Consider the following 25,415-nt stretch of genomic DNA (forward strand, 5'->3'; position numbering starts at 1 on the left):
TTCCTGGATGTATCTTGATATCTTTGTTAAAGGACTCATCTTTCCTAAGATAAATGGGGATTACAAATTGGTTTACCTATAGGGGTAGCATTGATTGGGGAAAGGGGATTACCCTGAAGCTTAACTCTATATGAATATTAAAAAATAAATATAAAAAAAGAATAAACTAAACTAAAATAAAATTTTTTAAAAATTAAAAAAATAGAAAAGCAAAAGGAAAACACAGGCACATGTATCAACAAGTTCAGGTTAAATGGTGATTATGGAATTTGATTTACTGGACATCTCACTGTGATGGTAAATAGGTTAAAATTTTATCTATAAAAAAAAATGAACCAGAATAGTGGGAACGAATCAAAAATAAAAGTTGTATCTACAAAGTAGTGGTGGTTGTTCTCTTGTCTTTTTTTTTTGTTGTTGTTGTTGGCTTTCTGCGGGAGGGGCCTGTTATGTGGGTTTTCAGTCAGTGTTTATTGAGTTAAGACCTCCCACCCCATCGAGGTGGTGGGCTCTGAGGAAACCGGTTTTTCAGGCTTTTGTTCTCTGAAGGTTTTTTTGTTTGTTTGTTCGTTTGTTTTCTCTCGCCTTGACAGCTTTTGATGGTTTTTGGAAGTCTAGAGGAAAGCAAACTGCACCCAGACCTCCGTCTCAGAGAGAAGCCTCAGTCTGTTCCCCTCTGGGTGCTCCGGAGCACATAAATTCCCCCTTGGCCACTGGAAGAGCACATTCCCAGTGGCGGTCCCTGGGGACACAGGAACTCCTGCTTGTACCCAAAACCATGACAGCAGTAGCTGTCTGGGCAGCCCCAGACCACCAGAGAGGTCCCAAGCAGCGATAGCACACTGAGATTTTTCCCACTGGCCCAGGCTGGGAGTGCTCAGACTTTCCGGGTCCGAGAGCACCAGGCTCTCTCAGGGGAGGGTGTTGGGCGTGACTCAGATTCTGGTCACGTGGCCTGTATGCATGGAGAGTGCAAAGGGCTGTGCTTCTGCCAGCTGGAGACCGCAGGCACCTCTCTCAGGGGGAGGTGTGGGACGTGACTCAGACTCTGATAGCATGGCACAGCACGTGCCTGGAGAGTGCAAAAGGCGATGGTTCTGCTGGCTGGCGAAGCTCCCAGCCCCTCATGGGAGCTGCCACCCACGCGCTCTCTGACATGCTCGAGGCTCAGGGACCAAGACCTGGTTTCTTCACCCCACTCTCTCTGGCTCAGCACCAGGGGTGGCTGTCCTAGGTCCGGAGACTTAAGCCCCTGTCCCTAACTGCCCCAATTCCCACAATTTCTCCCCATGATCCTTTGTTCTTTTTGAGTGCTTTCAACCAGACTCCAAGTTACTGCTGGTCCCCAGTGGCAGGGCACTCTCGTGTTGGGGTATTACTTTCCAATGGGTTGCTTCTGGTGGCTCCCTCCCCATTTTGTTTATCTTCCAATATCAGTCCGATGTTCCCACTCTGCTTTATCTGCCCACTGGCATCTTCTGCCCCCATAGAGATCCAGAAGTGTATAATTCTAATCTCAGGCTGATTTCATGGGTGATCAGACTTATTTGGTAGGTAATCAGCTCACTTTAGGGTACAGGTTGAAACAGCACCTCCTCCTAGTTCCCTGCCATCTTGTCTCCCCAAATACCTTCCATTCTTAACACTAGTCATGGGGTCAACCCATCCCCCTACTCCCCTCCCCTCTAAAACCCTCAGTTTGTTTCTCAGAGTCCATAGTCTCTGATGGTTTGTCTCCCCCTCTGATTTTCCTCAATTCCCTTTTCCTTTGCTTCTCCTAATGTCCTCCATGTTAATCCTTATGTTCACAAATAAGTGAAACCACATGATAATTGACTTTCTCTGCTTGACTTATTTCACTCAGCATGCTCTCCTACAGTAACATTCTTTCTGATAGCCGAGTAATATACCATTGTATGTATGGACCACATCTTCTACCCATTCATCTGTTGAAGGGCATCTCGGCACTCTCCACAGTTTGGCTTTTGTAGACATTGCTGCCAAGTTCCTTTTATTTTGTAGTAGGGAAAGTGTAATATAACTAAGTCTATTGCACTGATCTCACCTCAGCAATTCCTTCCCAATAACCCACCTGGGTCTTGTAACATAGACTTGGAAAAACCACTAGTACCATGGCCATCACCACATTTATTCCCCACCCTTGGGACAGCCTCCATCCCCAGACTCCAAAGTTCAGTGATCTCTATGTGCTCTCCAAAAGGCAGGGGATATTGAAGGGTGGTCACCACAAGGTAGTCATGCAAATAACCAGGCAGAAATATTAATTTCTTTAAAGTGTGTACAGAGTAAGATGGTGTTACTCATGTCAAGCAGTCACTTCTGTCAGGCAGTGATGCCAGCAACTGAGGGCATTGCAGCCAAGACCACATATCACCAAAACTGGCAACAGCCGGCGACACCCTGAACTGATAACCAGCAGAACCAGAGGACATCTAAAAATGCCCAAGAATCATTCCCTCTCTTTAAAAAAGGAGAATTTTTTGCAGAAAACTGACTACATAGATGCTGACCCTTTCACATCTGACCACATCCCAAAGGCAGCTGCTGCCAAACACTCTGCCCTATTGATCGCTGAGCATAACAGAGATCTTCCACTGCCTGAACATAATAAGCAGCATGTGCCTGTATTTGACCCAGACCAGGCCAAGGCCTTACCTCAACTGCACACTCACAGACTGACATCATGTTTGGTGCATTCATTTCCCACCCCGTTCTGTCTTCTTTACTGTGTGACTTGTCTTGTCTTTGCTTTGTGTGATGTGTAAGACACCAAGTTAACATATGTGATGAAATGCCATTGAGTTTGGAATCTTGTGCATGCTTTTTCATTTGTTAACCTTGCTTTATGACTGAAGGAAGCAGACATTGGGGAAAGACACAACTTGTGTGTGTGTGTGCCTTCACAGTGTGCTTGCAACAATGTCACAAAAGGACTGAGGATAGTAGTCACTGCTTGTTGAAGAGTGAGGTTTCCTTAGCTTCAGTTCCTCAGGGGCTAATCACGCTGCCTAATCAGACAGAGGTTCTGAGAAGTCCTTCCAAAAGCTACCCTTTCCGTCATCAAGGTTGATCTTTACAAAAGAATTTCTGTGCTAGACGGATAAATCGTCATCATTCTTAACCTCTCTATCCATTCCTTTTGCTCTCTGACTCTGGCTCTTGCCTCAGCCTTGTGAGTTGCTTTGGCCAATAGGATAATAGCAAATATGTCCAGCAGCCTTAAAACCGTTTGTACCGTTGGGTTTGCTCATTTCTGCCCTGTGGTATTGCCTCAAGAAGGACCTGCCCAGGCAAGTCCCCTGGTCCCAGGGGAAGGATGAGAAACCTATGGACCAGAGCAGAGTTACCAGCATTGTCCCAACAAAGGTCTCCCTAGATCAGTCAACAGCTATGAACTCCAAGATAAGTGACGGTGAAGAGCAGCCAACACTGACCCAGATCGGATGAACCCTACAGACTCATGAGCTGAATAAATGTTTATTGGTGTATGCCACTTCAGTTATGTGGTTGGTTGCCACGCAACACTTTAGTGGTAGATATAATTGATATGTGCTCTTCCAAACTCTTCTGGAGACTCCATCTAAGTTTCTGCCTGCTCACCAGCTGCCAGGAACTAGTTACAGGTCCAGTAGTTTTTAAAGTGCTTCCTCTAATACTGAATGAATCAAAAGTTACTTTCTCAAGTCAATTTCTGTTAATCTGCCTCTCTCAGGCTTGCACGGTGCTTTTTCTATGGATGTTTGGTTAATCTGTAAATGTTCCCAAATGTCCTTTATGGAGACAGACTCTGAGCTTTCTCTCCTTGTTGCCAGCACCCAAATTCTTGGAGCTTCTTCTTCTGTATCCCTCTACCTCTAGACCAGGCTCCCTCCCTTCTTGTCACCTACATTTCTAATCTTTGGTGAGAATAGCAACCCCTGTCAGGCCAGTCACCTTCTGGGGGGCAACAATCTCTTTATCATGCAGACACCAGACTTGTTTAGAGTCATAGGGAAGGGCCACAAGGAGTCACAAGCTCAAAGAACTTTAGAACCAGAAGGATGTTAGAGATAAGTCAGTGGATGCAGTGTGTGGCTTTGTCCAACGAAGGAGATAAGTCTTCCAAATTTGGTAGTTCCAGATTCTTGGAGCCACCAGCACATACCTTCACTGTTGTAGCTACTTCCTGGTATGTAAACAAATCATCTCCAAACTTGGTGGCTCACTCCAATAACCTTTCTGTTTATTTGTTCACAATCCTGTAATTTGGGTAAGGCTTGGCTGAGACAGTTCAACTCTGCTCTACATGGCTGATAGTTTTGATCTGGACTCAAGGGTGCACTTGCAAGATGGCCCCACTCTCATGGCTGGGAAGGTGGTGTTAACTGTTGGCTCGAAGCTCAGCTGAGGCTGTTAGCCAGGGGCCTCAGTTCCTCTCTGTGTGGTCTCTCCATATGGCTAGATTAGATATCTCTCAGGGGGGCAGTCTCCAAATAGTCAATCTTCTTCCACGGTGACTGTCTTCTTCCAGTGTGCAAAAAAGAAAGCTGCCAGGTCATTTTAAGGCTTAGCAAGGAAACTGGTACCCTGTCACTTCCTCTATGTTGAATGGGTTAAAGAAGATCACAGAATCAGCTTCGATTCAAAGGGAAAGAAAAAAATGCAGGGGTATATGAACACTGGAAGTATGGTTCATTGAGAACAACCAGTGTCAAAGTCCAGGCTCCTTCAAGTTTTTACTAAAAGTTGAACTTCCACTGACCTTTCTAGCCAGCAAATAATGTGGTGAAGTTGAGCATTGGCCTAGGGGTCAAGACACTGGAACTTCTTACCTAGTTGGACTATTCATTAGTCAGAGTCTAAAGTCTTGGTAGGTTTCAGTTCCCAGGCAAGTCTTTACATTCTCCTTCATGAGTCTATCCCACTCTTTTTGAGCTGGTCTATCTTGATCTCCAGCTGCCAAGAGGCCAACCCAGTTATTTACTTAATTCCTGAGCTCTGCTGATCTCAGTCCCTCTGATTTGTCCTTTTGACCTGCTTCTTGCGAGCTGGATAACCTTGGGAAGCCACACAACTTCTCTTAGTCTAGGTGAAATGGGGATAAGAACCCCAGATTTATGGGCTGTGGTGAAGACCGAATGGGAAAAGGTGCACAAAATTACTTTGCAAAATGGTACTGGGATGAGATGACATTGTCCAGCCACCCTAATGCTGCCAGCACTAGCATGTCATATTCAGGTTTGTCTTTCCATCTCCAGTGCTGGTGACAACCACTTACTAACTGACTTTGATTCTTATTTTTCCATTTTATACTGAGGGAATACATCTGTCAGTCACATTTTACTCTCAAGACTTTCTAAGACTCCAGGATTTCCTTGCTGATAACCCTTGACAATCCAGTGGAATTATTTAGGCTGCACTTACAGTAGGCAATCTCACAACCAGGGCTGAGATGGAGTGGGGCAGAATTATACAAATGCAAAGGAAAGGAAGGGCTTTTCTTAATACTTTCTGAAAGTTAAAAATAAAAACAGCTTCTACATTATTTTGTAAGGTGTCATCTTCAGATAGTTTATCCAACCAGACAGAAACTCAGGAACAAGGATTTTGTCTTTTTTTTTTTAATTTCTACCCATTCAGTGACTAGAATAAGTGCCCAGCAAAAGAAACTCAGTTAATGCTTTTTTGAATCAATGAATGAATGAGAAGAACCTTGAATTGTGAAGAGGCTCAGAAAAAAGTCTTATTATTTGATTTAAAAATGAATATGTAAGTGCTGGAGAAAAACCTCAATTGGCATATTTTGGATAGATTATTTAAACCAAACCTTTTATACTGTGGGGTGTTACTTTGTTGTTTTATGACTATTATAGTGGAATTATTAATTTGATTTATTATAACCTGATTTATAATCACCTGAATTGTGACTTTAACTTTTGAAAAGGACCCACAAACTCTTCATGGGTTTGGTATCACAGAAAGCAGAGGAAGAAAAATATGCCCAGAACAAACTGCTGAGTCACATGTTATGTCTTTTCCCTTAGCCAACATTCCTAATCTAATATCACTGACAATTCAGAAAGAAGCAATATCTAACCTGATGTGATGGCAGCACCCGTGAATATGCCCCCTGTTACTGAAGAGTACATGTCACCAATGTGTGAAATAAATGGTTCTTGGATATTGCTTTGACCTATACTGATGGTGTTCAGATTCAATTAGGTAAAACCATGAGAAACTCAGCTGTGTCAACCCCTCCTAGGTGACACATGGAGAAATCAAGTGTGCACAATCTTAGCAAGAAGAAATTGCCTTGTTTGTATTTTCTGGAAGTGGAGGAGAAGAGAAAAACAAAATAGTAGTCAATGAACAACATTTTTGTACCAAGCATTGTGTTCAATCCTTTCTCTACTCATTCACTCCTTAGAATGAATAGCCTAATGTGAGTTTCTCTCCATTTTATAAATGAAGAAAACTGAGGCTTGATGATTTGAGTCACCCACTTAAGATTACATAGCTAGTAAGGGGGAAGGATTGGGATTCAGACCCTCTGCTTTTGCCCTCATCCTGTCCTGCTTCTATAGAGTCTCTTCCAGCTTTGGCCTCATCATATTTTACTATCAGTTGGCCCTCTGTTTTTATAAGGTTACAAGAACATCACATATTTATGCAAACCCTACATTACACTGAGTACAACCACAAGCACAAATCTGAGGGGAAACCACACAAAACCAGACTGCTTCTGGTGATCTTCACACAGTCCATTGTGTTTGCTTCCTTAATCTGCCTGTGGTGTGTTGAGATCTTTTCCCCAGTTCAGATGTCACCTCCTCCAGTGAGCCCTCTCTGATCCTCCCCTCATCTCTACTGCCCAGTCCTTCCTGGTATCTCCCATAATGTCCTGCCTGTATCGCTATCGTTAATTATTATTATCTACTTAGGTATCCATCTCCTGCACTAGACTGTGAGCTCTCTGAGACCAGGCCAATGTCTGACTTCTCAGCTAGACTGTGACTTTTCTGAGGATCAAGACTGTGTCGTCATTCTATTTGTAACTTAGTTCTGGGCGTAAACTAGCACAGAGTAGGGACTCAGTGAAGTCTACTGATTGGATCAAAAACATTACTCAGAAGGACTTGAAAACGTGTGTCTCATGGAGGGGACATCAATTTAGAGAAAGAAATTTAGAGAAAAGAAGGAACATGAAGACATAGAAAGAAGGAGAATATAAAGGGAAGTACTTAGTAAGTTCTCTGTGGTATTTGAATTATTTAATTTTGGTTAAACAGAAAAAACAATAGGATTCAATCCTTTCCAGTTATTCACTAAGACGATTTTAATAATTGCCTAATTGACACATATCCTATGTTTAAGTGATATCAGGAGTTTCCCAGTTAACATCTGGGAAAAAAAAAAAAAACTATCAGCTCTAAGTCTTCCTTAAAGATTAACTGAAAGCAGTAAACTATGTCTTCAAATCATCTTAATAAAATGCAAGATCTTAGTTACTGATCAACCCAATGGGTGGTTCATTTTCATATTCCAGGGCATATGTTAATTTATGTCACATGAATCCTAAATGATGATTCACCTTGTTATTTTCTTTGTTATTTTTTACTCCTTATTGTTGTTATTTTAGCTACTCAGCATCCAACTTCCCTTCCTCCAATAATACACTCCATTATTTTAGGGGTGGGGTATTTCTTATCCTGTATAGGTGTCTTGGTGGAGGAGGTCCTACGTACAAAGAGAATTTACACCTCAGGTTTTCTGACCCAGAGCAGCCAGGTGGGTGGACACACGAGCTAGGTAGCCATCTAAGACTTAGCCAACTGGATATTCTTGAGACTTTGAACTTGAAGATGTGTAGAACGGTGGAAGTTCTTTCATTGTCATGGAAGTCTTTGTATGCTGACCCATGTATTTTTTTTTTAATTTATTTGACAGATAGAGATCACAAGTAGGCAGAGAGGCAGGCGGAGAGAGAGAGGAGGAGGCAGGATCCCCACTGAGCAGAGAGCCCGATGCGGGGCTCGATCCCAGGGCACTGGGACCATGACCTGAGCCGAAGACAGAGGCCTTAACCCACTGAGCCACCCAGGTGCCCCGACCCATGTATTCTGCTCTATGACTTTTCTAGGCCTCCCAGTGCTGCCTTAGATCTAATTTTCTTGTTGTTTTCCAGGACTGCATCTCCAACCTTCCATTGATTTTGGGACCCTGGCATACTCTGCATGAGTCATCTTTACCTAAATAGGCAGTCTATTTCTGTTGCTTAAAACTGAGAATTTTGTCTGAAATAGCAGGTAAAAGCCATCTCCATTTAGGGCATACATTTACATGGAGATTAGTAAAAGAATTTGCATTCTTGTGTCATGATTAGTAAGAATTAGTGTTCTCTAAGAATTATTTTGAGATTCATTTTTCTAGAAAATTAAAAGATATAGAAGCAAAACTGTGTGATGGACTTCTCCATTTAAATGAATAGTTTTTGTGGACATCATATAATCTACATTTATTTTTTTATAATTTTAAATTTTTTTATTAACATATAATGTATTTTTACCCCAGGGGTACAGGTCTGTGAATCGCCAGGTGTACACACTTCACAGCACTCACCATATCACATACCTTCGCCAATGTCCATAACCCAACCACCTTCTCCCCACCCCCCCCACCGCCGAGCAACCCTGTTTGTTTTGTGAGATTAAGGGTCTCTTGGGGCACCTGGGTGGCTCAGTGGGAGATTAAGGATCTCTTATGGTTTGTATCCCTCCCAATCCCATCTTCTTTCATTAATTCTTTTCCTACCCCCCAAACCCCCCATGTTGCCTCTCAACTTCCTCATATCAGGGAGATCATATCATAATTGTCTTTCTCTGACTGACTTATTTCACTAAGCATAATACCCTCTAGTTCCATCCACGTAGTCACAAAAGGCAAGATTGCAATTTTTTTAATTTTTATTTTTTATAAACATATAATATATTTTTATCCCCAGGGGTACAGGTATGTGAAATGCCAGGTTTACACACTTCACAGCACTCACCATAGCACATATCCTCCCCAATGTCCATAACCCCAGCCCCCTTCTCTCATCTGCCCTCCCCAGCAACACTCAGTTTGTTTTGTGAGATTAAGAGTCACTTATGGTTTCTCTCCCTCCCAATCCCATATTGTTTCATTTATTCTTCTCCTATCCCCTTAACCCCCCATGTTGCATCTCCACTTCCTCATATCAGGGAGATCATATGATAGCTGTATTTCTCCAATTGACTTATTTCACTAAGCATGATACCCTCTAGTTCCATCCACGTCATCGCAAATGGCAAGATTTCATTTCTTTTGATGGCTGCACAGTATTCCATTGTGTATATATACCACATCTTCTTTATCAATTCATCTGTTGGTGGACATCTAGGTTCTTTCCATAGTTTGGCTATTGTAGACATTGCTGCTATAAACATTTGGTTGCACGTGCCCCTTCAGATCACTACGTTTGTATCTTTGGGGTAAATACCCAGTAGTACAATTGCTGGGTCATAGGGTAGTTCTATTTTCAGCATTTTGAGGAACCTCCATGCTGTTTTCCTAGTGGTTGCACCAGCTTGCATTCCCACCAACAGTGTAGGAGGGTTCCCCTTTCTCCGCATCCTCGCCAGCATCTGTCATTTCCTGACTTGTTCATTTTAGCCATTCTGACTGGTGTGAGGTGATATCTCATTGTGGTTTTGATTTGTATTTCCCTGATGCCGAATGATGTGGAGCATTTTTTCTTGTGTGTGTTGGCAATCTGGATGTCTTCTTTGCAGAAAGGTCTGTTCAGGTCTTCTGCCCATTTCTTGATTGGATTATTTGTTCTTTGGGTGTTGAGTTTGCTAAGTTCTTTATAGATTTTGGACACTAGCCCTTTATCTGATATGTCGTTTGCAAATATCTTCTCCCATTCTGTCAGTTGTCTTTGGTTTTGTTAACTGTTTCCTTTGCAGTGCAAAAGCTTTTGATCTTGATAAAATCCCAATAGTTCACTTTTGCCCTTGCTTCCCTTGCCTTTGGTGATGTTCCTAGGAAGAAGTTGCTGTGGCTGAGGTCGAAGAGGTTGCTGCCTGTGTTCTCCTTCAGGATTTTGATGGATTCCTTTCTCACATTGAGGTCCTTCATCCATTTTGAGTCTATTACTGTGTGTGGTGTAAGGAAATGGTCCAATTTCATTTTTATGCATAGGGCTGTCCAGTTTTCCCAACATCATTTATTGAAGAGGCTGTCTTTTTCCATTGGACATTCTTTCATGCTTTGTCAAAGATTAGTTGACCATAGAGTTGAGGGTCTATTTCTGGGCTCTCTAGTAGGTTCTATTGATCTATGTGTCTGTTTTTGTGCCAGTACCATGCTGTCTTGAGGATGACAGCTTTGTAATAGCGCTTGAAGTCCGGAATTGTGATGCCACCAACTCTGGCTTTCTTTTTCAATATTCCTTTGGCTATTCGAGGTCTTTTCTGGTTCCATATAAATTTTAGGATTATTTGTTCCATTTCTTTGAACAAAATGGATGGTACTTTGATAGGAATTGCATTAAATGTGTAGATTGCTTTAGGTAGCATAGACATTTTCACAATATTTATTCTTCGAATCCAGGAGCATGGGACATTTTTCCATTTCTTTGTGTCTTCCTCAATTTCTTTCATGAGTACTTTATAGTTTTCTGAGTATAGATTCTTAGTCTCTTTGGTGAGGTTTATTCCTAGGTATCTTATAGTTTTGGGTGCAATTGTAAATGGGATTGACTCCTTAATTTCTCTTTCTTCTGTCTTGTTGTTGGTGTAAAGAAATGCAACTGATTTCTGTGCATTGATTTTATATCCTGACACTTTACTGAATTCCTGTACAAGTTCTAGCAGTTTTGGAGTGGAGTCTTTTGGGTTTTACACATATATAGTATCATATCATCTGCAAAGAGTGATAGTTTGACTTCTTCTTTGCCGATTTGGATGCCTTTAATTTCCTTTTGTTGTCTGATTGCTGAGGCTAGGACTTCTAGTACTATGTTGAATAGCAGTGGTGATAACGGACATCCCTGCCATGTTCCTGACCTTAGTGGAAAAGCTTTCAGTTTTTCTCCATTGAGAATGATATTTGCGGTGGGTTTTTTATAGATGACTTTGATAATATTGAGGTATGTGCCTTCTATCCCTACACTTTGAAGAGTTTTGATCAGGAAGGGATGCTGTACTTTGTCAAATGCTTTTTCAGCATCTATGGAGAGTATCATATGGTTCTTGTTCTTTCTTTTATTAATGTGTTGTATCACATTGATTGATTTGCAGATGTTGAACCAACCTTGCAGCCCTGGAATAAATCCCACTTGGTCGTGGTGAATAATCCTTTTAATGTACTGTTGAATCCGATTGGCTAGTATTTTGGTGAGAATTTTTGCATCTGTGTTCATCAAGGATATTGGTCTGTAGTTCTCTTTTTTGTTGGGATCCTTGTCTGGTTTTGGGATCAAGGTGATCCTGGCCTCATAAAAGGAGTTTGGAAGTTTTCCTTCTATTTCTATTTTTTGGAACAGTTTCAGGAGAATAGGAATTAGTTCTTCTTTAAATGTTTGGTAGAATTCCCCCGGGAAGCCGTCTGGCCCTAGTTTTTTGTTTGTTTGGAAATTTTTGATGACTTTTTCAATCTCCTTACTGGTTATGGGTCTGTTCAGGCTTTCTATTTCTTCCTGGTTCAGTTGTGGTAGTTTATATGTCTCTAGGAATGCATCCATTTCTTCTAGATTGTCTAATTTGTTGGCGTAGAGTTGCTCATAGTATGTTCTTATAATTGTCTGTATTTCTTTGGTGTTAGTGGTGATCTCTCCTCTTTCATTCATGATTTTATTTATTTGGGTCCTTTCTCTTTTCTTTTTGATAAGTCTGGCCAGGGGTTTATCAATCTTATTAATTCTTCCAAAGAACCAGCTCCTAGTTTCGTTGATTTCTTCTATTTTTTTTTTTTTTTTGGTTTCTATTTCATTGATTCCTGCTCTAATCTTTATGATTTCTCTTCTCCTGCTGGGTTTAGGGTTTCTTTCTTGTTCTTTCTCCAGCTCCTTTAGGTGTAGGTGTAGGTTGTGTACCTGAGACCTTTCTTGTTTCTTGAGAAAGGCTTGTACCGCTATATATTTTCTTCTTAGGACTGCCTTTGTTGTGTCCCACAGATTTCAAACCGTTGTGTTTTCATTATCTTTTCTTCCATGAATTTTTTCAATTCTGCTATAATTTCCTGGTTGACCCATTCATTCTTTAGAAGGATGCTGTTTCGTCTCCATGCATTTTGTTTCTTTCCAAATTTCCTCTTGAGATTGAGTCTAGCTTCAGAGCATTGTGTTCTGAAAATATGCAGGGAATGATCCCAATCTTTTGATACCGGTTGAGACCTGATTTAGGACCGAGGATGTGATCTGTTTTGGAGAATGTTCCATGTGCAGTAGAGAAGAATGTGTTTTCTGTTGCTTTGGGATGAAATGTTCTGAATATATCTGTGATGTCCATCTGGTCCAGTGTGTCATTGAGGGCCTTTATTTCCTTGTTGATCTCTTGCTTGTATGATCTGTCTATTTCAGTGAGGGGAGTGTTAAAATCCCCTACTATTATTGTATTATTGTCGATGTGTTTCTTTGATTTTGTTATTAACTGGTTTATATAGTTGGCTGCTCCCACGTTAGGGGCATAGATATTTAAAATTGTTAGATCTTCTTGTTGGACAGTTCCTTTGAGTATGATATAGTGTCCTTCCTCATCTCTTATTATAGTCTTTGGCTTAAAATCTAATTGATCTGATATAAGGATTGCCACTCCTGCTTTCTTCTGATGTCCATTAGCATGGTAAATTCTTTTCCACCCCCTCACTTTAAACCTGGAGGTGTCTTCGGGTTTAAGATGAGTTTCTTGTAGGCAACATATAGATGGGTTTTGTTTTTTTATCCATTCTGATACCCTGTGTCTTTTGATTGGGGCATTTAGCCCATTAACATTCAGGGTAAGTACTGAGAGATATGAATAGTGCCATTGTATGGTCTGTAAGGTGACTGTTATTGTATATTGTCTCTGTTTCTTTCTGATCTACTACTTTTAGGGTCTCTCTTTGCTTAGAGGACCCCTTTCAATATTTCCTAGAGCTGGTTTGGTGTTTGCAAATTCTTTCAGTTTTCATTTGTCCTTGAAGCTTTTTGTCTCTCCTTCTATTTTCAATGATAGCCTAGCTGGATATAGTATTCTTGGCTGCATGTTTTTCTCCTTTAGTGCTCTGAATATATCATGCCACCTCTTTCTGGCCTGCCAGGTCTCTGTGGATAAGTCTGCTGCCAATCTAATGTTTTTACCATTGTATGTTACAGACTTCTTTTCCCGGGCTGCTTTCAGGATTTTCTCTTTGTCATTAAGACTTGTAAATTTTACTATTAGGTGACGGGGTGTGGACCTATTCTTACTGATCTTGAGGAGGGTTCTCTGAACCTCCTGGATTTTGATGCTTGTTCCCTTTGCCATATTGGGGAAATTCTCTCCAATAATTCTCTCCAACATACCTTCTGCTCCCCTCTCTGTTTCCTCTTCTTCTGGAATCCCAATTATTCAAATGTTGTTTCGTCTTATGGTGTCACTTATCTCTCGAATTCTCCCCTCGTGGTCCAGTAGCTGTTTGTCCCTCTTTTGCTCAGCTTCTTTATTCTCTGTCATTTGGTCTTCTATATCGCTAATTCTTTCTTCTGCCTCATTTATCCTAGTGGTGAGAGCCTCCATTTTTTATTGCACCTCATTAATAGCTTTTTTTTTATTTCAACTTGGTTAGATTTTAGTTCTTTTATTTCTCCAGAAAGGGCTTTTATATCTCCAGAGAGAGTTTCTCTAATATCTTCCATGCCTTTTTCGAGCCTGGCTAGAACCTTGAGAATCGTCATTCTGAACTCTAGATCTGAAATATTACCAATATCTGTAATGATTAGGTCCCTAGCCTTCAGTACTGCCTCTTGTTCTTTTTTTGTGGTGAAATTTTCAGCCTTGTCATTTTGTCCAGATAAGAGTATATGAAGGAGCAAGTAAAATACTAAAAGAGTGGCAAAGACCCCAGGAAAATATGCTTTAACCAAATCAGAAGAGATCCCAAATCGTGAGAGGGGAGAAAGGGGATAAGAAAGGTTCAGAAAAAAAATAATTAAAAAAAGAAAACAAATAAAGAAAAATATAAAAAAGATATATATATATATATATATATATATATATATATATATATGATAAACTAGTTTAAAATGTTGATAAAGAAAAGGGTAAAAGTTAAAAAAAATTTCACAGAAGAAAAAAAATTGAAAAAGAAAAAAGTATTAAATTAACTGCAAGACTAAAGAATCATGGGGAGAAAGCCATGAGTTCCGAGCTTTGCTTTCTTCTCCTCTGGAATTCCGCTGCTCTCCTTGGTATTGAAAATGCTCTCCTTGGTAGGTGAACTTGGTTCTGGCTGGATTTCTTGTTGATCTTCTGGGGGAGGGGCCCATTGTAGGGATTCTCATGTGTCTATGCCCCAGGCGGATTTGCACCGCCCTTACCAGGGACCACGCTGTGTACTGAGCTCCAGTTTGCTTTCAGGACCTTTTTTTCCCAGAATGCTTTCTGTAGAGTTCTGGAGTATGGGAATGAAAATGGCGGCCTCCCAGTCTCCAGCCTGGAGCAGCCGAGAGCTCGGGACCCCACTCCTCAGTGCACCCTCAGAGAATAGCGCCCAGTTACTCCAGTCTCCCTGGCCTCCAGGCGCGCTCCGAGCTCACTGAGCCTGCGACCAGTTCAAGGTAACCCTGAGCTGAGAGTCACTCCTCGGCTCTGTCTCTGTAGCCAGCTTCCCCTTTCTAATACCTGCAAGTTCTGCGACACTCAGACACCCCCGATCCTCCTGTGACCCTGTGGGACTGGAGGCCACGCTGACCCCACGTGGGCTTCACCCCGGTTTAGCCTCTGGAGTGATGTCCCTCAGTGGAACAGACTTTTAAAAGTCCTGATTTTGTGCTCCGTTTTTCTGCCGCTAGCCAGGAATTGGCCCCTCCCCCCACGGTCTATCTTCCTGTCGCTTTGTATTCACTTCTCCACCAGTCCTACCTTTCAAAAAGTGGTTGATTTTCTGTTTCTAGAATAGCTGTTCTTCTTCTCTTCGATCTCCTCTTGGATTTGTAGGTGTTTGCAATCTTTAGATAAGCTATGTAGCTGATCTCCTGCTACCTGAAGTAGCCTCAGCCTGTTACTCCTCCGCCATCTTCCAAGATTGCATTTTTTGATGGCTGCATAGTATCCCATTGTATATATATATATACCACATCTTCTTTATCTAGTCATCTGTTGGAGGACATCTAGGTTCTTTCCATAGTTTGGGTATTGTGGACATTGCTGCTCTAAACTTTTTGGTGCACATGCCCCTTCGGATTACCACGTTTGTATATTTAGGATAAATGCCCAATAGTGCCATTGCTGGGGTGGATGGTAGCTCTATTTTCAATTTTTTGAGGAAACTCCATGCTGTTTTCCAGAGTGGTTGCACCAGTTTGCATTCCCACCAACAGTGTAGGAGGGTTCCAATTTCTCCGCATCCTCGCCAGCATCTGTCATTTCCTGACTTGCTAATTTTAGCCATTCTGACTGGTGTGAGGTGATATCTCATTGTGGTTTTGATTTGTATTTCCCTGATGCCGAGTGATGTAGAGCACCCTTTCATGTGTCTGTTACCCATCTGGATGTCTTCTTTGCAGAAATGTCTGTTCATGTCCTCTGCCCATTTCTTGATTTGATTATTTGTTCTTTGGGTGTTGAGTTTGCTGAGCCCTTTCTAGATTTTGGATACCAGCTGTTTGTCTGATATCTTTAAATTTGCAGAAGATATCTGCAAATATCTTCTCTCATTCTGCCAAATATGTTCTTTTAATTGTTTGTATTGCTTTTTTAATTGTTTGTTTGTATTGTATTGTATTGGTGTTGGTTGTGATCTCTCCTCTTTCATTCATGATTTAATTTATTTGGGCTCTTTCCCTTTTCTTTTTGATAAATCTGGCCAGGAGTTTATCAATCTTATTAATTCTTTTTTTTTAAAGCTTTTATTTATTTATTTGACAGACAGAGATCACAAGTAGCCAGAGAGGCAGGAAGAGAGAGAGGAAGGGAAAGCAGGCTCCCTGCTGAGCAGAGAGCCCAATGGGGGGTTCAATCCCAGGACCCTGGGATCATGACCTGAGCTGAAGGCAGAGGCTTTAACCCACTGAGCCACCCAGGTGCCCCAATCTTATTAATTCTTTCAAGGAACCAAGTCCTAGTTTCATTGTTTTGTTGTATTGTGTTTTTTGTTTGTTTGTTTGTGCGTGTGTGTGTTTATTTCTATTTCATTGACTTATGCTCTGATATTTATTATTTCTCTTCTCTTGTTGGGTTTAGGCTTTCTTTGTTGTTCTTTCTCCAGCTTCTTTAGGTGTATGGGTTGGTTGTGTATTTGAGACCTTTCTTGTTTCTTGGGAAAGGCTTGTACTGCTATATATTTTCCTCTCAGGACTGCCTTTGCTGTGTCCCACAGATTTCAAAGTGTTGTGTTTTCATTATCATTTGTTTCCATGAATTTTTTCAATTCTTCTTTAATTCCCTGGTTGACCCATTCATTCTTTAATGGATGCTCTTTCGTCTCCTTGTATTTGGGTTCTTTCCAAATTTCCTCTTGAGATTGAGTTCTAGCTTCAGAGCATTGTGTTCTGAAAATATGCAGGAAATGATCCCAGTCTTTTGATATCGGTTGAGACCTGATTTATGACCCAGGATGTGATCTATTCTGGAGAATATTCCATGTGCACTGGAGAAGAATGTGTATTCTGTTGCTTTGGGATGTAATGTTCTGAATATATCTGTGATGTCCATCTGTTCCAGTGTGTCATTTAAGGCCTTTATTTCCTTGTTGATCTTTTGCTTGGATGATCTATCTATTTCAGTGAGGGGAGTGTTAAATTCCCCTTCTATTATTATATTATTGTTGATGTGTTTCTTTGATTTTGTTATTAATTGATTTATGTAGTTGGCTGCTCCCATGTTAGGGGCATAGATTTTTAAAATAGTTAGATATTCGGGGAACCTGGGTGGCTCAGTGGTTTAAGCTTCTGCCTTCGGCTCAGGTCATGATCTCAGAGCCCTGGGATCCAGCCCCACACCAGGCACTCTCTTCAGCATGGTGCCTGCTTCCCCCTCTCTCTCTGCCTGCCTCTCTGCCTATTTGTGATTTCTCTGTCAAATAAATAAAAAAAATTCTCAAATTGTTAGATCTTCTTGAAGGACAGACCCTTTGAATATGATATAGTGTCCTTCCTCATCTCTTATTATACTCTTTGGCTTAAAATCTAATGGATCTGATACAAGGATTGACACACAGCTTTCCTTTGATGTCCATTAGCATGGTAAATTGTTTTCCACCCCCTCACCTTAAATCTGGAGGTGACTTTGGGTCTAAAATGACTTTCTTGTAGACAGCATATTGATGGCTTTTGTTTTTTTATCCATTCTGATACCCTATGTCTTTTGATTGGGGGCATTTAGCCCATTTACATTCAGGGTAACTATTGAGAGAGATGAATTTAGTGTCATTGTATTGCCTGTAAGGTGACTATTACAATATATTGTCTCTGTTCCTTTCTAATCTACTATTTTTAGGGTCTCTCTTTGCTTAGAGGACCCCTTTCAATATTTCCCGTAGAGCTGGTTTGGTGTTTACAAATTCTTTTAGTTTTTGTTTGTCCTGGAAGCTTTTTTTCTCTCCTCCTATTTTCAATGATAGCCTAGCTGGATATAGCATTCTTGGCTGTAAGTTTTTCTCATTTAGTGCTCTGAATATATCATGCTGGTTCTTTCTGGCCTGCCAAGTCTCTGTTGGTAAGTCCACTGCCAATCTAATATTTTTACCATTGTAAGTTACAGACTTCTTGTCCCGGACTGCCTTTAGGATTTTCTCTTTGTCACTAAGACTTGTAAATTTTACTATTAGATGATGAGGTGTGGACCTATTGTTATTGATTTTGAGAGGGATTCTCTGTGCCTCTTGGATTTTGATTTTGATGCTTGTTCCCTTTGCCATATTAGGGGAATTCTCTACAATAATTCTCTCTGATATACCTTCTGCTCCTCTCTCTCTTTCTTCTTCTTCTGGAATCTGAATTATTCTAATGTTTTTTCATCTTATGCTATCACTTATCTCTGGAATTCTCCCTTCATGGTCCAGTAGTTGTTTCTCTCTCTTTTGCTCAGCTTCTTTATTCTCTGTCATTTGGCCTTTTTTATCACTAATTCTCTCTTTTGCATCATTTATCCTAGCAGTAAGAGCCTCCATTTTTTATTGCATCTCATTAATAGCTTTTTTGATTTCATCTTGGTTAGATTTATTTCTTTTATCTCTCCAGAAAGGGCTTTGATTTCTCTAGACAGTGTTTCTCTATTATCTAGCACCTTGAGAATCATCATTCTGAACTCTAGATTTGACATATTGCCAATGTCTCTATTGATTAGGTCTCTAGCCTTTGGTACTGCCTCTTGGTTCTATTTCTTTTTTTCTTTTTTTTTTTTTTTTTGTGGTGAGTTTTTCTGCCTTGTCATTTCATCCAGATAAGAGTATATGAAGGAGAGAGTAAAATATTAAAAAGGTGGCAAAGACCCCAGGAAAATGTGCTTTAACCAAATCAGAAGAGGCCCCAAATCTTGGGGGGAAGAAAAGGGGTAAAAAGAAGTTCAGGGAAAAAAAAGAAAAAATATAAAAAAGGAAAATATATATATTAGACTGGTGAAGAGAACAGAGTCACAGAGTCACCAACTTAATTTTGGGAGTCTTTTGGTCTCTTAGAAGAAACTACCTCCCAATATTTTATAGAATAATATATATATATATATATAGACACACACACAAAATACACAAAATAAGGGTAAACACGATGTAGGGATGGAATATGACAATAAAGATGAAATTTTTTAAAAAAAAAATTCTAAAATAGGAGTGGATAAGATAAGTTGTTTGGAAGTATAAAGAAAAAAAAGTGGAGAGAATTTACTCAGGCTGGAGACTAGAGCAAAGCCCTGTGCCTGATTTATGGTATATTTTGATCTATTAGAAGAAGTTGTATCCCAGATTTTTTTTAGAAGAGAAAATCTTATGTGTATAAAAAAAATCAAGTTAGATACAATGAAGGATAAAATATGACTATATTAATGAAGGTTCAAAAATGTTTTTTATGAAAGGTATTGTTAAACTAGTTAAAAATGGTAAAAGATAAGGATTAAAAAGTTTAAAAATTTAGCATAAGAAAAAAATAAAATTAAAAAAATTAAATTAACTTTGCAAGACTAAAGAATCATGGGGAGAAAGCCATGAATTCCATGCTTTGCTTTCTCTTCTTCTGGAATTCCACTGTTCTCCTTGGTAAGGGAACGTGGTCTTGGCTGGATTTATTGCTGATCTTCTGGGGGAGGGACCTATTGTAGTGATTCTCTAGTGTCTTTGCCCAAGGCAGAATTTCACCGCCCTTACCAGGGGCTGAGCTAAGTAATCCACTCGGGTTCACTTTTGGGAGGCTTTGTTCCCTGAATGCTTTCTGTAGAGTTCTGGAGGACAGGAATGAAAATGGCTGTCTCCCATTCTCTGGCCCAGAGCAGCCGAGAGCTTGGGGCCCCACTCCTCAGTGCACCCTTGGAGGAAAGCGCTCAATCACTCCTGTCTCCCTGGCCTCTGGCCATGCTCTGAGCTCACCCAGCCTGTGGCCAAGCTTCTCTGTCTCTGGCACACAGCCCTCCCTGGAGTCTCGAAACCCAGCAGATCCCTGTGCTCTTCCAGGGGGGTCTCCCCAGAACTTGTGGGATCCCCACTCAAAGAACAGTGGCCTGACTGTCCCATGGATCACAGTTTAAGGTAACCCAGAGTTAAGAGTTCACTCCTCGGCTCTGTCTCTGTAGCTGACTTCACTGCTCTAACACCTGCAAGCTCTGTGACACTCAGACACCCCCAATCCTTCTGTGATCCCACAGGACCTGAGAACATGCTGTCCCAGCATGGGCTTCACCCCAACTTAGCCTCGGGAGCGATGTCCCTCAGTGGAGCAGACAAAAGTTCTGATTTTGTGCTCCATTGCTCAGCTGTTTGCTGGGAGCTGGCCCCTCCCCCTGCGGTCTATCTTCCCGTGGCTTTGGATTCACTTCTCCACAGGTCTTGCCTTCCAGAAAGTGGTTGATTTTCTGCTTCTAGAATTGCTGATCTTCTTCTCTTTGATCTCCTGTTGGATTTGTAGGTGCTTGGAATGGTTTGATAAACTAGCTCATCTCCTGCTACCTAATGTCATCTCAGCCTGCTACTCCTCTGCCATCTTGACTCTTCCTCCTCCATTCATTTTCAGAAAATCTAGCACCTGGTTCTAAATTAAGGAGTACATCTTACCTAATATTAAACCTAATAGTGGCATTTTGTGTAATGGGGGAAGAGGTGAGGTCATGAGCACATTTTCACAGGCTTCTCACCTATGAAACTTCATCTCTCTCCAGCCTTTGTACATCGTCCTTATATGCAAGTTGTATTTACTATCTAGAGAGTTTCCATGATTCTTTATTTTTCTGACATTATTATTCAAAGATAATTTTTTGAATTTATAAAAGGTCCTATGATACTTACTTATGGCCTTACATTTTTTTTTTTAGATTTTATTTATTTATTTGACAGACAGAGATCACAAGTAGGCAGAGAGGCAGGCAGAGAGAGAGGGAAGCAGGCTCCCTGCTGAGCAGAGAGCCCGATGTGGGACTTGATCCCAGGACCCCGAGATCATGACCTGAGTCGAAGGCAGCGGCTTAACCCACTGAGCCACCCAGGCGCCCCATGGCCTTACATTTTTGTAATGTTGATGTGTTACCAGGATTCACCACTGAAATGTTAATACTGTTCTGATGTTAAAAAAAAAAGAAAAAGAAAAAGAAAATATATCCAAAGCAGATGACATTGTGATTGAAATGCACAGCTGCAAAGACATCTGCTTGAGTAGTTATCAAATGTCCATCAGACATATCAAAATGGCTAGTATATTTTTGAAAACTTTTTCAAGTCTGTCCTGAAGTGAAATTCTCATGTAAAATGATTTAAAATCAAGTTTAAAGTATTAAATCTCCTCATTTAACAGATATTTGGAAAGAAAAGACTATTAGGAAATCTTTCTGGAGGAGAAAAATATGTTTTTGATGTCTACGGTAATATAGCATCTGGAAAACGAGGACATTGGGTTTCTTGTTTCTTAGGTGTTGAGTTTGGCATTTCATTCTTAGGGAGGGGCATCCTTTTTTGCTTAGGAATTTTAGATAGATGCGGATTCTCAGGGGCACAGCATTCACATTGAATGAATTCAAAATTTTAGGGTAAGAGTTGATATAAAAATTTAATTTATTAGATCATTGCTTTCCTTTTTAAGAAAATAAGAATGCAAAGATCAATAAAAATAGACTATGTCACAGAAGTTCACTGGAGCTGGCTCTCTGTGGCAATATCCAAATGAAGATCCACAGTGCGTCTAGCATACAAAAAGATCTTACTTCTGAGGACAGGCACAATGAGCTTATCTGATAAGAAAATGTGCATCAAAAAGTTGAATTTTCACACATATTAAAATTAATAGAATAATCATGACAATTAGGACTGATGTGCAGGCACAGGATAATTTAGTCAACCTGAAGAAACCCCAAATGCTCCCAAACTGAAAAACTCTGATGAGTGACAATTAGAAAGTAAAATACCTTAACCTTTAGATTATCTGGAAACTAAGAACTGGCAGTTCTAAACATATAGAAACATTCCAATATGGATGTTCAAAAGGTAAACAAATGATCTCTGATAGCAGAGACTGAATTTGGGGGTAAGAAATGGTTAACATTAGATGGGGAAGATCTACCAGGCATTTCTCCTTTGTGTCTGGTAGCAACACCCATGTAAGAGGAGTTGAAGGGAATCACAGTGGATGGGTGGGGCAGATTGTGGTTTCATAAACAGTGAATAAGCTCTTTAAGAAGACAGGGAGGTCTCTTTATATTTTAGAAAGATTTCTGAGGGAAGAAGGGTAGAATTTTAACATTTGGATTCATAACACATTAGTTAAATTGAAAACATTGTACTAAACAACATTCCTTAATAATGCTCATGGAGATATTAATGTTCTAAGAAATGAATGATTTTGTTTATTCCACAAATAGTGATTGACTGCTGACCCTGACCCTGTGCTGGGTATAAGCCCAACAATGAGGAATGGTAGAATTGTTTGATAAGTATTTAACATCAATAACGGCAGGACTTGCAGTTTTCACATGGCCCTTGAAACAACAATTTTCTGCAAAATAGAAAAGAATGGGAAGTAGAAAACTATGGTCATCACAGTTTAATGGTATGCCTTGTTCAGAAAATATGTGTTGGTTTGAATTTATGTAAATTGGATACAAAAACAAACAAACAAAAAATCTGAAATTCTCCTGCAGACAACATCAAGAATTGATAAGCGTTTCTCTCATTCTTTGGGACCTTTTGGTCTCTCATTTCCCTCACTCAGTCCTGGTTTCTTGGGCTCTGTCTTCCTGAACACGTGAATTCAATTTTCTGTCATCAGGAAAACATGATCCTTTCTGGTATGTGATGTATGGAGGGAATTATAAAGCCCTGCACTGTTCCCTGGTTAGAATCTTGAAACACATACCCAGTTCAGATCAGGTTCCCCATTTGTTACTGAGAAAGGGTATTAGCCAGCTCGGGCTCTCACATTCTCTTCTTAAAAAAAAAAATGCCCACCCAGGGGGGCCTGGGTGACTCAGTCCATTAAGCACGTGCCTTCAGCTCAAGTCATGATCCTAGGGTCCTTGGATGATAATCAGCCCAGAGACAAGATGGGAGATTGCTTCTCCTTCTCCCTCTACCCCTACCCCTCTCCCTCTACCCATCCCCTCCCCCTGCTCTCACTCTCTCTTTCAAATAAATAAGCTAAAAACAAAAACAAAAGCAAACAAAAACCCAACTCTGCCCCAAATCATCAAAAGTACACGCTATGTTTTCTACTGGAAACACCCATCTAGGACATCACAAAGCATTCTTTTGAGTATCATTATAGATTCCTGAATGTTTATTTATTCAAAGTCTTATAATCAATATCAGTCATTCTGATCTTGCTAGACAGTCACACTGGGTTGTCTCCAGCATCTGGTGGTATTCATTTTCCAGGGCTGCTACAACAAAGTACCACAAACGAGGTGGCTTAAAATAAGACATTTATTTTCTGATTTCTTAAGTTCAGAAGTCTAAAATCAAGGTGTTGGTTCTCCCTCTGGACCACCCCCTGACAGAATCCTTCCTTGTTTCTTCTAGCTTCTGGTGGCTCCAGGGGTCACTTGGCTTATGGCTACATGACTCCAATCCATGCCTCCGTTTTTACATGGCCTTCTCTGTGTCTTCTCCTCTTCTGTCTCTTATAAATAGAAGACAGTCATTAGATTTAGGGACCACTCAGATCATCGAAGATGATGTCCCTTGAGATCCTTAATTATATCTATAAAGATCCTTTTTCTAAGAAATAGTCACAATCCCATGTTCCTTGGATTCGGATATGGACATTTCTATTATCCAGGCGTGCAAACACATTTCTTCTAGTTGTTAGAGCCTTTCTGTTTTCAGAGTTGTCAAAATAGCATAGATAGAACTAGCTCTTATTTCATTTTCTGTAATAAACTTTTAGCGAGTGCTTCTGGAGGTCAAATATTATGCTAATTATGAGAATACAAAGCTATGTCACATCTCTTGGGTTGAAAAATGGTGCTCCAAGTGGACGGAAAGCCCATGATTTTAAAGAGCCAGCTTAAGTACTCGCTCAAATGTCCACATTTGGAGCGTCAGAGGATGGAGAGGCCAGTAAATAATCCTACAGATCTCTTGTAAGAAATCTCCAGGCCATTTTCCATTTCAAAGTTTTGCTCCAGGTTTCAGGCACCTGATCTGCAAAAGCATGCCAGCCTGAGAGTCAGGTCCCTTAGGTTCTATTTCTGGTGCTGCTACTGGATTGCTGTGGGACCTTGCACAACACAGGGAAGGTGGGTGCACTTCCTACAAAGCAAGAGACAAGAGCCTGAGGAGCCCTCTAGGCAAGGCTACCTCATACCCCAGTGAAGCTGGATCCCAGGAACCAAGTGTACCCGCTGGACTCCTCACGCAGAGTGTAGGGATGCTCTTCCTGCTGCCAAAATCACTGATGTTCATGTGAAGCTGGGGCTCTGATTTTAGTTTGGTCAAAGGGACTCGGACTCCCTCCTTTGTGTGAATCTAGAAGTCGCAAACTCTTTTTCCTTTTGACTTTAATGCCTTGACTTTTTCTTACTGAGATGTTCTTGTGGTTCACATGGCACTAGAGGAAAATTGGCTGGTGGCCCACAGCACGGAGTGAAGGATTGGGAGCTCTGGGCCTCTTCCTGGAGGGGGCAGGCGGGGGGGCTGTCCAGCCGCTTGGGGACTCTGGAAAGGTAAGTCCCCGCACCTCGCCCCCTAAAGAACTACATTTCCCGAGAGGCCTTGCCACCTGCAGCCGGGGGAGGAGGAATGAAGGAGCTCAGACTCCGCCCGCGAACGAGCGCCATCGGTTGGCAGGTCCAAGTGGGCTGGGTTTGTGCGGCGTCGGAAGGGCTGACTCGCATCTCCCGCAGCGGGGATTCCGCGTGGATTCCGCGTGGATACCGCCTTTTTGCCCCTGGATTTCGCAGTAGCCGCCCCGCCCCTCCTCCCTAGAGCCTCCGCTGAGGCGGCTGCAGCGGCTGCGGCGCAGGCAACGGCCGCAGCGGGCGGTTGGCGAGGGGTCCTCGCGACAGTGACCCGGATCCTCTGCGGTTATTCGCAAGGCGCAGGCGCCCCTGCCACGCCAGCGGGCGGTTTCCAGCCGCGGCGGGACGTTCTCTGGAAGGAGCCAAGGGGTTGCGAAGAAGTCCACCCAGAAAGTGCTGGACCCCGAGAAGGACGGGCTGACGCGCCTGAAGCACCTGTGGGCGCTGCTGGGTGAGGCCCGCTCTGGGACCCCGGGTTCCGGCGTTCCTGCCCTGACGTGGGCCAGGGGAGGGTGAGGGCTGGGATGCCCACGGCAGGGCTGGGCGCGCGGGGGGTGGTGTGAGACCCTCCTTTCCGGGGCCCAGCATTGTTCCCGACAGCGGGCAGTCTGGCCCTCGGACTCTGCCCTGTCGCCCAGAGCTTAAACTCACCCCGGGTTTGAGCCAGGTCACCTCAAGGCCGGCGGAGCCGCCACTTTCCCCTCCCTGGCAAATCCTGCACTCCAGGTGCTACACAGACACACGCGCACACACTCACACACAAAATAAACTGACACCTCCCCCTCT

General features: G+C 41.7%; 1 protein-coding gene and 1 long non-coding RNA gene across 2 annotated transcripts in view; one reads left to right on the forward strand and one right to left on the reverse strand.

Annotated features, from left to right (window-relative positions):
- Nucleotides 1-22,219: 22,219 nt before the first annotated feature.
- On the reverse strand, nucleotides 22,220-24,252 carry LOC125108443 (uncharacterized). Its single transcript, XR_007129913.1, has 2 exons — nucleotides 24,197-24,252; nucleotides 22,220-22,387 (listed from the first exon to the last, which is right to left on the reverse strand). It is a non-coding gene; the product is annotated as an uncharacterized LOC125108443 (long non-coding RNA).
- A 378-nt stretch (nucleotides 24,253-24,630) lies between these two features.
- LOC125109845 (uncharacterized) overlaps nucleotides 24,631-25,415 on the forward strand; it is a 234,701-nt gene continuing 233,916 nt past the window's right edge. The window contains exons 1-2 of the mRNA XM_047746954.1: nucleotides 24,631-24,670; nucleotides 24,735-24,970. Coding sequence (XP_047602910.1) covers nucleotides 24,631-24,670; nucleotides 24,735-24,970 — 276 coding nt within the window. The remainder of the gene's footprint in view (nucleotides 24,671-24,734; nucleotides 24,971-25,415) is intronic.

The sequence above is a fragment of the Lutra lutra genome, chromosome 9, assembly GCF_902655055.1.
Source record: "Lutra lutra chromosome 9, mLutLut1.2, whole genome shotgun sequence".
Taxonomy (NCBI): domain Eukaryota; kingdom Metazoa; phylum Chordata; class Mammalia; order Carnivora; family Mustelidae; genus Lutra; species Lutra lutra.